Source organism: Myxine glutinosa, chromosome 4, assembly GCF_964187855.1.
Source record: "Myxine glutinosa chromosome 4, kmMyxGlut1.1, whole genome shotgun sequence".
Taxonomy (NCBI): Eukaryota; Metazoa; Chordata; class Myxini; order Myxiniformes; family Myxinidae; genus Myxine; species Myxine glutinosa.
Genome location: NC_136264.1, coordinates 31,721,612 through 31,733,991, shown reverse-complemented (window position 1 = coordinate 31,733,991; position 12,380 = coordinate 31,721,612). Strand labels below are relative to the sequence as shown.

Below are 12,380 nucleotides of genomic sequence, written 5' to 3'. Positions count from 1 at the left end.
GAACATTGGCACTCAAGGGGAAGGGAGAGGGCCTTCCCTTGCTGTTGTGTGCGCGAGGGCGAGGGGTGGGGCTACGTTGAAACCCTCTTCAGTGACACTGGGACTTTCCACAAGCTGCATCGTGGGAACAACCCATTGTTGGATGCGCACTGATGGGAAAAGGCTGCACGAGTTTTATGTGAAAAGGCTGTATGTTTGTTACTTGCGAAAATCGAAGATTTTTCAAGTATATTGGTCGGTTGCGTTTGTTATTCTGTCTGTTTGTTACTTGGCCAAAAATATTTTTTTCACAAGTATGTTGAACACTCCGGTTTGTGTGTGTTTGTCTGTCCACTCACTTATACTTGCCTCCAGGTCACAATTTTAAACCGATGTTCACGAAACTTTACCAAATGTTAGTTCGTCGTCCGACAAAATCCTATATATTTTGAGGTCAAAAGGTCAACATAGGCCAAAGGTCAACCACTTTCTTCAACTTTCTAAAATCCTCAATTTTCATCCGATTGACTTGAAATTTGAATAGGATTTTCATATCAGTTAACTGAGTTCAACCCACAACTATTTTTTGAGGTCAACATAGGCCATATGGTCAACATAGGCTGGATTTCTAAAATCCTCAATTTTCATCCGATTGACTTGACATTTTAAGAGGATTTGCATATCTCGACACTAAATTCAACCACCAGGTATTTTAAAGGTCAGCCGAGGCCAAAAGGTCAACATAGGCTGCATTTCTAAAATCCTCAATTTTCATCTGATCAACTTGAAATTTGAAGAGGATTTGCATATCTGGTCACTGAATTCAACCCCCACCTATTTTTGAGGTCAACATAGGCCAAAAGGCCAACATAGACCAAGTCTCTAAAATCCTCAATTTTCATCCAATTAACTTGAAATTTGAAGAGGATTTGCATATCTGATCACTGATTCAACCCCCAACTATTTTTGAGGTCAACATAGGCCAAAAGGTCAACATAATCCAAAAGGTCAACAAATTAACCCTCTTCTGCTGAAACTGCCAAAATCAAGACACTCTGCTCACCTTCACTCTTTCATTCCTCTTTTCTCCCACCTCTGGAACAAACTCCCACTCTCTCTTAAATCCCTCTCCTCCATCCAGGTCTTTAAAACAGCTGGTCACCACCATCTCGTGTCTTCCCCCATCCAAAACCTTGATCTTTTCTACCCCCATTAAAACACCCCAAATCCACCAAATCCACCATTTTCAATCCCTAACTTCTTTCCTGAAATTCCTTGTAGTGAAATTCCTAATAGGGTTCATTTGCTTTATACCATGTACCCCTCCCTCCTCCCCAGCCCTCCCTCTTCCACAGATCTACCGACGTCCCTGTTCTTTACTGTTGTTGTGCTTGTATGCTTCCCTCTCCCTCCCCTCTTGTCTCCCGCTCTCTTCATTGTATGTTTCATGTGTCTGTGCATGTTTTCATGTTCAATGTGTTAGCTCTCACATGATCCTCGATTCTGTATACAAAAAAACAACATTGGCAAAATTTCTAAAATCCTCAATTTTCATCTGATTGACTTGAAATTTTAAGAGGATTTGCATACCAGGTCACTGAATTTAACCACCAATTATTTCTGAGGTCATCATAGGCCAACAACTTATTTTAGGGATTTCGCAAGTATCGTGCGATGCATGACATATTTATTGTTTGTATGTTTGTTTGTATGTTTGTTTGTATGTTTGTTTGTCTGTGAGCGCGATAACTCGTGAACGCTTTCAGCTATCTTCGTCAAACTTTACCAGATGGCCAAATGTGAGGCTGTCAATGTTTTTTGACTATATAGATCAAAGGTCAAGGTTTCCTTGTTTGTTTGTTCAGATGATATCTCAGCCATCCTTTGAGCTAGGAAGCTGAAATTTGAGCACAAAAGTGAACAAGTGCTTTGGCAAAAACGGTATTTTATTTTTTCATTAATCAATTACTTGATTAATTACTTAATTATTATTGATATTTAAATTGATATATGTGGGAAAATTACACGCCCGGACCAGGAATCGTACCCAGGTCCTCTGATGAACCGTACCAGTGCTCTGCCATTTGAGCTATCTCGGCAACCCTGACCAAGCATGCAATTTTCCCAAACATGGAATTGCCACTCTTTTCGTCAATGCTTCTGGGGCACTTGCTGCGAATCAAGGAGCACCAACGGCCTGATCACAAGAGGGTCTTCCTCCAATGGGGTGGGGGGGACAAATCCATGGCCGCTATTATAAACACCACTGGGGGCGTAGTGAAACAATTATATTAATGAACAGGTGCTCAATTATAAGCTTGTTAATTAATTATTAGTTAATTATTATCAATTTGTTAAGCACTTATTTATTTTCTTTCTCATCTCAGGCACCTTTTGAGCTAGGAAGCTGATATTTGGACATGACAGTGACCAAGTGATTTGACTGTAAAGGGTATTTTTGATTTATTGATTAATCAATAATTAATCGATTAATTATTTTATTATTCGATTAGTTATTTAATTTTCAAAAAGTTAGATTCGGATTACCTTCGGATTACCTCCACAGTGCTGGTTACCTCCGCCACCAAAGGTGGATGGAGGTTACGTTTTAGATATGCTATTAGCCAATTGATTAAGAACTTAATTATGTTATTTTTATTTTTTTTATTACACAATTAATCAATCAATTATTAATTACCTGACACCTTGTTTGTTTGTTTGCCTGTCTGTCTGTGAACAAGATATCTCAAAAGTTGTGGATGGATTTGGATGAAATTTGGTGAAGTTGGGTATGTGACACAGACAAAATGATTACATTTTTGGTGAAGATCCGGATCTGACAATTTTTTTCAAGTGATTCTACACCACTGAGAGATAGGAGAACAAACAATATATAGCACAATATCTCACAAAGTTATGGACGGATTCGGACGAAACTAGGTGGATAGGTTGGGTGTGTGACATGGAGGAATTGGTTCAATTTTGGTGAAGATTCAAATCCGGATCCCGATCAGAGAATTTTTAAGTGATTCTTCAACAGTGAGTGATGGGTCTAAACCGATATATAGCACGATATCTAAAAAAGTTGTGGACGGATTCGGATGAAACTTGGTGTACAGGTTGGTTGTGTGACAAGGACAAATTGATTCGATTTTGGTGACGATCCGAATACGGATTCAGATACAATATTTTAAAAAATTTCTTAAAGTGATTATTTATTCATCATTGAGCGATAGGGCCAAAAACGATATATAGCATGATATTTCAAAACGTTGTGGATGACTTATGACAAACCTTGGTGGATGAGTTGGGTAAGTGACAAGAACAAGCCGATTCGATTTTGGTTCATGTCAAATCCTTATCAGATTTTTCAGTGGGAAAGAAAACGTAAACTGCTCAGCTCCGTGGAGGTATTGTTATGAATTTGGGTCGAGGAATATCTAGAGCCAGATAGATCTGTATAGGTAGGTATTCGACTGTCGCGATAGGGAATCTACCTTGTAATACGTTCTGTGTTTTTAGGCGGTTTGTCGGGATAAGAGTATACCTGTGAACATACCAGGATGTTCAGGTGTTAAATAGTGTAGGGAATAAGATAACACCCCTTGTGCGTCAGACTTGGTAATCATTCCTTTGTCCATTATGGTAACGCATTCCTATGAACACTTAGATAGGCCCTTTAGTGCACACAGTAATTAAATCCCCTTCCCTTACAACGACTTTGGAAAACAGGCAGGAAGCCAGATCGGGGCACTGCCGGATGGCCGCCGCCAGCTACACCTCCGGCAGGCCGGGCAACATCGAGTGACACGAGCTATAACCATGCCCAGGGAACGTGTGATTGGTTGACGCGGAAGGCACGATCCTCCAGCCAATCAGCACTGAAGGCGTGAACCTGGGGTGAATCAGCGGCGGTGATGTGGAGAGATGCGAGAAGGTTCGGTGAACGGCGGGAGGCTACGAGGCACTGATTGGGTGGCGCGCCAAGGCTGACGTCACCGCCGCAGGTGATAAAAGGGCGTGCCGGACGCCATTTTCCCTCTTGCGCTGCACATCCCTCTCTGGCTCTTGTGCTGCACTTCCCTCTCTGGCTCTTGTGCTGCACATCCCTCTCTAGCGTGTGCACTGCACAACCCTCTCTGGCTCTTGCGCTGCACATCCCTCTGGCTCTTGTGCTGCACATCCCTCTCTGGCTCTTGCGCTGCACATCCATATCTGGCTCTTGCGCTGCACATCCCTCTCTGGCTCTTGCGCTGCACATCCCTCTGGCTCTTGTGCTGCACATCCCTCTGGCTCTTGCGCTGCACATCCCTCTGGCTCTTGCGCTGCACATCCATCTGGCTCTTCGCGCTGCACACCCCTCTGGCTCTTGCGCTGCACATCCCTCTGGCTCTTTTGCGCTGCACATCCCTCTGGCTCTTGCGCTGCACATCCCTCTCTGGTTCTCTTGCGCTGCACATCACTCTTTCCTCGCTGGTCTCGTCTCTGCACTTCCCTTCTTGGTCTTGGGACCTCGTGGTCGTTGGTTCGCCATCTTCGTGGTGCTCGGTGATTTTGATGCTGTGAGCAGGCGGGACCTCGTGTGCGAGCGATTTGGAGCTTGGAGCGAGGCGTGCCGCTGAACAGACGAGGCCGGGGCGAGCGGGTCGTTCGAGGCCTGGTGGCGCATGAGCGGGGCCGAGCAGAGCCGCGTTTTGACGGCGGACACGACGAGACGACGGACAGTTAAGACGTCCCACATTTCACACACGCCATAACGCTTTATTTTCCTTTCATTCATTCCTGTGTCCTGTTGTTGAGTCCGGTGTGTGGGATCCCAATATAGGATTTAGTTTATTTGATTACCGCCGCGTTTCTTCTTATCGGGTTCCGTGAATAAATCTCTATTTTTGTACATTCTAATTCGGTGTTCGAGTACGTAAATTCCCGACAGGACCGGAGCTGCAGTCGGCGCGCTCGAGGTAAGCGCTTTTCCCGCTTCTTCCTCTTCCCCTCCTCTTCCTGCAAGTCAAAGCAAAATCCATGTTTGGTCGTCGCCTCCAGTAGATCCGTTTGGTCCATCCGCGGTCCCTGGTGTTAACCGGAGGGATTCGCACGACAGTATGCTCTCTACCGAGTGTGATTGTAGTTCTTATTATTGTTATAATGCACAAAACATATGCTTGAACTATAGTACTGTACCTGTATGCACACGTAGGTGCACCTTGAGTTGGTTTCCTTGTGTGAAGGCCTTGCCACAAAGGCTGCAAGAAAAAGGCTTGAGGCCCTTGTGGATACGGGCATGACGGCGAAGACTATTTGCTTCAGCAAAAGACTTGCCACAAATGGAGCACATGGGGCGGGCCTTTTCTGGAACCTTTTCCGTGGGCATGGTAGTCCTGGAGCAGCCCTGAGCAGACTTGCTCGATGACTGCATAAAAAAAGGAAAACGTGAAGCTGTTGTAATAATTATCATCAGTAATGAGAAAGGATATTTTTGTCCCCTAACAATCACACAAGTTACTGCCAATTTCTGCACTCCAATTAACCATTCAATATCCATATTTGCAAAAACATTGTTTAACTTTAATAACTGGAATGAAGGATGAGTACAAAGTAAGCAATACTAAACCATTAACCTTATGTGTGAGCACGGATTAATCCTGCCAATATCTACAAAGACTGATTCAAATGTGGGTGAGACTTTTGTTTATAAGAGGCAGAGCCAAGTATGTAGATTAACAGGTATCAATGATAGACTCAACATTGCCATCAATAATATTAGGCTGGTAGGTAGGAAGGTCTAGAGGTATGCATACTCACCTCTGAGCTGTTCAGTCTGGGTTTGAATCCTGACTCTGCTATAAACTGTCATCCTGGTGTTTCACATGCAGGGCGATTCATCAATGAGTGTGCCGTCCTTTGAATGAATGTTAAACTGGGTGTCCTGTCCACTAGCTTTAGTTGGTGTACGTTAAAGATCCCATGGTGTCCTTCACGTCGAGAAGGTGAGCTATCAATGGCAACCTGACCAAATTAGAACTTCCTTCTCGAACCAACAGGGTGCACTGAATCAGCAGCCGTGCTGCACCATAAGTTTCATAAATGCTCTTTTTGTTCCACCCTCATTGATGTTTGATGCCTCACTTTCTGCCATCTTGATTCTCAGCATGTGTATTAAAGCCTGACATACTTTGTTTGCATATTGATTACTAATGCTCAAAACCAAACTCCCCCAAAATTTGTTGTAATTACTCGGAGTACCCCATCTATGGGCGACCTTATTTCAAGCATGCAACACGTTCTTCTGACACATCTGTGTATTTGGGTGGTGTATAGGCAACAGACCGTTGCCTTGATCACTCAAAAATAAAAAATAACCCGGGTTTATGTACATAAACCAAAAACATGCGTACTGCTTATGTGCATATAATTTATATGTGCACATATGTGCATATTTTTCTGCAGGGTGTCCACAAAGTCACGCATCATAGGCAAAACATTAATTTGTAAGGTTGGCTACATCAGTTTTTCGAAATGTGTCCCACCAATCTCAAAACATGTTAGTTTTTGAAACTACTTTAAAAACTACTTAGTTTTTGACTACGGTTCTAAAAAAAAAATACATAAAAAAATTAATACATTGGATAAATTAAATAATTTCCGATGATGCGCTACTTTGTGGATACCCTGAACATCGTGGCAAGCTCGGATAATTCCAATTGCACTGGCAAATAGGCTGACACTAGAGGCCTGAAACCCAAGTTCTGAAGCCTGAGCCCTATACGTACTGTCACCTTCACAAGGCCCATGACACCTATCGGCTCCAACCTTTTGATATGCGATGATCCTTTTAACAGTCGCTCAGGTTATTTTACACCGATTGGAAAACTTTAGGGAGGGCATGGCGATTGTGATTATGATACTTATGAAGGTGTCTTAAGCTAGTCCGGCGGACATGTGATTTTTTTTTTTCAGGTTAAAATTGTGGGTGGGGCCAGGCCAGCTGTTGAACTGGTATAGAGTCCAGCTGGTATAGAGTGAACATACATCCATACATACATATTATACATACATACAAACACTTGCTCCATTATATAAAGGTTGACAAAGGTCCAAGTGAAATTTTATCCACCCTCATATCACTCATTGATTACAAAGAAATGATCACTTCCAAAGCAAATGCATACCTGATGCACAATATTTTCCTCACCCAAAAGGTTAGATCTCAAATCTTCCAAGCCCACCTCCTTCCAAATTTACAGTTTTTCCTTCGACAGTTTGCTTCTGTATCCATTTTGTCCACCCATGCGTCCTCCCCTACCCCACATTCCTCCCAACACCCATTATTTGTCCAAATCTCCCTCTATTTTGTTCTTCAACCATGCTGTTGGTGTTTCTCCCCTCTCTCCATTGTTGCTTTTGTTCAGTTGCATCCTGACCCGTTTTGTGTACTCGCTCTTCCATAAGCTTTGACCTTGCATACAATTTTTATTTTGTACATTCTTCGATGCTCCACTATATAAATAAAATGGCCACACATCATAATCATTTTTTAAATTCCCGCCAAAGGTTCTGCAAGATCGTTATCCATTGCCATCATTGTCATTGTTAAAATGAACTGCATCGTGATACTCAAACCTCATGTGTGTCCAGGTTGTCCCGGCTTGCAGCTGGAGTGGGCAACTTGGTGGACGGCTGCATAAGCCCACAGCGGCTTCTCCTTGGGGTTCTGATGATGGGCTCCGGGATTTTATCTGCTGCCTGGTGTTTTGCACTGTTTGAAAAATGGAACGTAATAAACTTGATCGTGCAAAAACTCAAATAATACATAATTTTAGTTTGTATTTGCCATCACAGTAAATATGAATATAACTTACACTGGGAAATCAGGCTTGTGTCCCTCTTTGTCCCTCGGTATAATGATGCGCTTGCTTGCATTCCTGGATCGTCGGCCTTTTACCGCTTGATTTTTTGCATTGATGGATCTAAGTTTCTTAGCTCCCTCATCAATCTCCAAATTTTTAAAAACCTCAATCTCTTGATTTTTATTGTCAATCTGACCATTATCAAGCTCTTGTATTTGCAGGTTTATATTTCCAGCAGCTCCATCTTCTGAATTCAGCAAATCGTTCAGGTTCATCACCATTCCATTGTTGGAACACTCTTCCATCATTGTTTCTTCTTCATTTTGCAGATGCGTGATGTTCCCAGATCCTTCTTGGTTCAATGTACACTTGTGTTTGCCTCTATTTTTCATTGGCACTGCTGGCGTTCTCACTCCATTTTTCTGTGGCGTTCGCATGCCTCTGCTCCACCCCAATCTTACCCTTTTTTGTTGACCTCTCAAATTTGTCTTCTGCTCTTCACCTCTCAGCCTGGATACACATTTTTCTCTTCTCAACCCAGATGACTTTCCAAAAACTGCTTCCTTAATGTCACATTTACTTCCTTTCTCTTTTGGATGATTATTTTCCTCTTTTTCCATTACCTCCAAAACCTGTACTTGTCCTTCTGTTATTTCCTTGACACTCTCCAAATTATTTTCGCATTTCAAACAATCCTGTACACCTTCTGAAAAATTATCCAAGACTTCCATTATGTTATGAACACCATAGCTCTCTTCCTGTAACAAAGCCACGTGGGAACATGGACAGTTGTTGGACAGCAAGTCAAACTTCAACGACATTGGCTTTTGAGGACTCTTTGGGGAGCTCTCTACTGTTTTAATCTTCGGATCCTGATCCGTTGCACTGCAGGCGGCAGGAAATAGGCATTCCATTTCCAAATAGTGCACAGCCATAGCAAACTCCAATGGATCACATCTGAAAGGAAACAAAGCACAATTCGATCAACATAAAAATAAAGCACAGTACATTGTGTGGTACAAGATACAGTACTAATGGATTTGATACCTATAAATAAATAAAAAGAATCTCACCTGCCTTTCTCCACCCTTCCTGTGTACATAAAGTCCACCAGAGCTTGTAGGGCAGAAGAGCTGACCTGAGAAGAATCCAGACAAATCTCAGATGCTTGCTTTCTTCCAAGCCAACTGTGCAGAAATGGGCTGAAAGCAGCCAACACAGCACAGTGAGCACGGAGTGTCATGCCACTGGCCGAAACTGAACAATCACAGAAGAGGCCCTCAGAGCGCTGCTCTCGTAAACGGCACAACAGCAGGTCCTTATGAGTCCCTTTCCAGGCCATGAATGCAACCTCCTAGCAGGAGATACGGAAGGGACTGATGGTGGATGGAAAGGAGCAAGGTGAGATCATCCTCATCATTTTGTTGCATTGTGTTCAAGTACAAAAATAGATACCGTCACAAATAAATACAGGTAGATATCATAACTGAAGATCACCAATAAATGCAGATAGATCTGCTCAAAGGGATTGTATGCTGCATAACTGTGAACCTCATTCTCCAGGGATGCTGCACAGCATCCTGGACAATGAAGATTACAGTTATTCAGATTTGAGCTGCAGCATCCAAAGCAATTTGAGACGTAAAGTAGGCCAAAATCTCAACATGAATGAGACAGAAATCCAATATGATGCAAATGTAATTAATCACAAGAAACTTGTCGTCACAAACAACAACCACCACCACCACCGTTTTATAAGCATTTGCCCCTTTTTTCAGGGGGTTGCTCGAATCATGGCATTCCATCGTAATGATCTATCCAATGCACCAGTTTAATGCAAACCCAACCATTCCATATCTTTCTTGACATTTTCAATCCATGTCTTTTAGGACATCCCCTCGGTTTCTTCCTTAAACAAGGAGTTGTATTGCTTTCTTTACAGCTTCATATTCTGACCTTCGTTGCACATGACGATACCAACCAAGTCATATATTCCTAGGTTCTTCTTCACTGGTATTGGTTTTTAATACCTTCCTGATTTCTGATCTTTCTTTCAGAGACGATCCATTCATCCATCATGTTGTTGTAGTTATCGGCCTCACCCCAGTTGCCCGGGTCGAATCCCGACGAACCGCACCAAAGCAGTCACACTGGCCAAATGATTTTGGCACTCTGAATAGGGTCACAAGCCAGTTTGCCACGCCACCTTGCTCAAGCAGAACACCCGAGCCAGTTGGAAGATGTATTCATTGGTACCGTGTGCCCGATTAATCTAATTAGCAATCCGAGTGGAGAGAGAGCCGGATACAGGTACGGTCTCGTACTAGACGCTAATTGCCCAAACTCAGTCTGTTTCAATTGACGTTTATAGCTCATATACTCGCCATGAGGACACTCAAATCACTCAGACTCCGATTTATAATTGTGTATTCGACAGCAAAAAGGGCAGCAAAACAAAGAAGCAATACAATTATTTGCAAATCGAACCCATATGCTCCCCGAATGTGTATGTATGACAGATTCTTATCTATCTAATCACTTAAGGCCTCATGCACACGACAGAAGGAAGGATCAGCGAGCAATGACAAGACTGAAGTAATGGAGGCTGCGCCCGATGGGACGCATCCAAAACTAAGTCGAGATACTGTCAGCGGTAAGTACAGTTTATGCCATTAGCAAAGACCGATACGAGGGGGTAGCGGGCCTGGCTTGCAGTGGTATCTGGATATGAGAATTTTTAAAATACAAATGATTCTTCACCATTGTGAGATACGGCCAAAAACGATATACAGCGGGATATTTCAAAAAGTTGTGGACGAGTTATGAAAGATTAGGTGGATGAGTTGGTTAGGTGACAAGAACAAGCCGATTAGATTTTGGTTCAGGTCCGGATCCAGATCCGGCCTATCAGTGGGATATATAAACTGTTCAGTCTGGCAGAAGTATGCACTCCACCAAGTGCCGTTCTAATTCCTAACTTGACTTTTGATATTGTGTTATTTTCCCATCCAGATGAGCATTTTTGACCATCGAGTAGAAGAGCCGTGTCATTTCTCAGAGCAATCAGTTGGTAAATAAGGGACGACTGGGGATCCAAAGGTTCAGGGGATTAAACCCTCCCTAGGATCCCCCATTATCTGAAATCGAAAAATTGAAGCCCGTGCGATTGTGCGGGATACTATCTTGTATTCATGCATCAAGTTTCACAACAATCAGCGAGGTGATAAGGGAGGAGTAGCAAAAATAGCAAAAAGTTAACGGACGAACAGACATCCAGACATCACAATCGATTTCATAAGCTCATCTCTTCAAGAATCTAGATGAGATGACCCAAAAATGGTTTATTCAATTACACATAATCGCAACAACATGACAAATTTCATGTGGTGGAGGTGTAGAAATCACATTTTCCCATCTAGATGAGCAAATTATAACTAACATAGTACATTTAAAATCATCTATCTATAATTCCAGTAATCTCTGTGTGTGTGTGTGTATGTGTGTGTGAATGTGTGTGTGTCGTTTGTCTGTGACCGCTGTTTCTCGACAACCACGGGTCCGATATACTTGAAACTTGCCAGGTATATTGCTGGGGACCCGAGGATGTGCCTTTTCAAGGTTTCATATTAATCGGAGAAGTAGTTACCGAGCTATGGCGATTTATTTACCAAACTCCGCAAGCCGTTCGCTTTGGACCAAACCATTTCATGTAAATAGAGGGGGGGGGGGATTGTCACCGTACTCGCAAGCCGTTCGCTTTGGCTTTGCGAATGGACCAAACCATTTCATGTAAATAGAGGGGGGGGATATAATTTTAGATATATATATATAGTACGGGCATGCCCTAGTTTAAATAATTCAAGTGCTTTATGAAATATGTCAAACAATTATATAAATTAATTTGAAGTTTAATTAAGAGGGAAAATCCTAATTAACATTCAACCTATAGAGGATAATATAAACGTAATCGTTTTCTAAACACTTCTATCAAATATGGCATGAAAGAGCACAAAACAGTTAAATTATATTTAAGGAAAAATGTTCCCAGAAGCAAGCAAGTAAGGAACAGAGGCGCTTAATGTTCGGCTCTATGCTGGAAAGAGTGACATGAAGCTCCAGGCTTTTTAGACATGACCTCATGTTGTTTTAATGAGTGAATATACAACAGTAGCTTGGAATTAATAAAACAGTGATGTTCTTTGTTTTCCTCAAATTATGAAGGTATATTTAGGGGATTTGTCACAGCACACCAGTGTGCCGCTGCACGAACAGTGCAAAGCACTGCTCCATTGCACTTTTCCATTTTTGAAATATCTCTTTTGCTTCTCTTTCAATTTCAAATAGGGCAAGATGGAGAAGATTGTCATGGGGACCGCAAGGCTAACCCCCGCTCTAGCAGGGAAAATGGCCTTAAAATGCATGTTGTTGTTGTTGTTGTTGTTGCTTCTTTTTCAATTTCAGCATTCCATACGAAGCCATCAGCATACGTCAGCATACGTCAGCATACATCAGCATCAGCATAAACGAAAAGGGGACCGAAAAACAACAACAACC

The 12,380-nt window shown here is 42.5% G+C and overlaps 1 protein-coding gene across 1 annotated transcript in view; it reads right to left on the bottom strand.

The window, feature by feature from the left end:
* The window catches only part of MYNN (myoneurin), a 73,246-nt gene that overhangs the window by 48,402 nt on the left and 12,464 nt on the right, over window positions 1-12,380 (bottom strand). The window contains exons 3-6 of the mRNA XM_068112149.2: window positions 8,900-9,180; window positions 7,839-8,783; window positions 7,600-7,735; window positions 5,161-5,389 (exon numbers count right to left, since the gene is read on the bottom strand). Of these exons, the coding sequence (XP_067968250.2) occupies window positions 5,161-5,389; window positions 7,600-7,735; window positions 7,839-8,783; window positions 8,900-9,180 (1,591 nt within the window). The remainder of the gene's footprint in view (window positions 1-5,160; window positions 5,390-7,599; window positions 7,736-7,838; window positions 8,784-8,899; window positions 9,181-12,380) is intronic.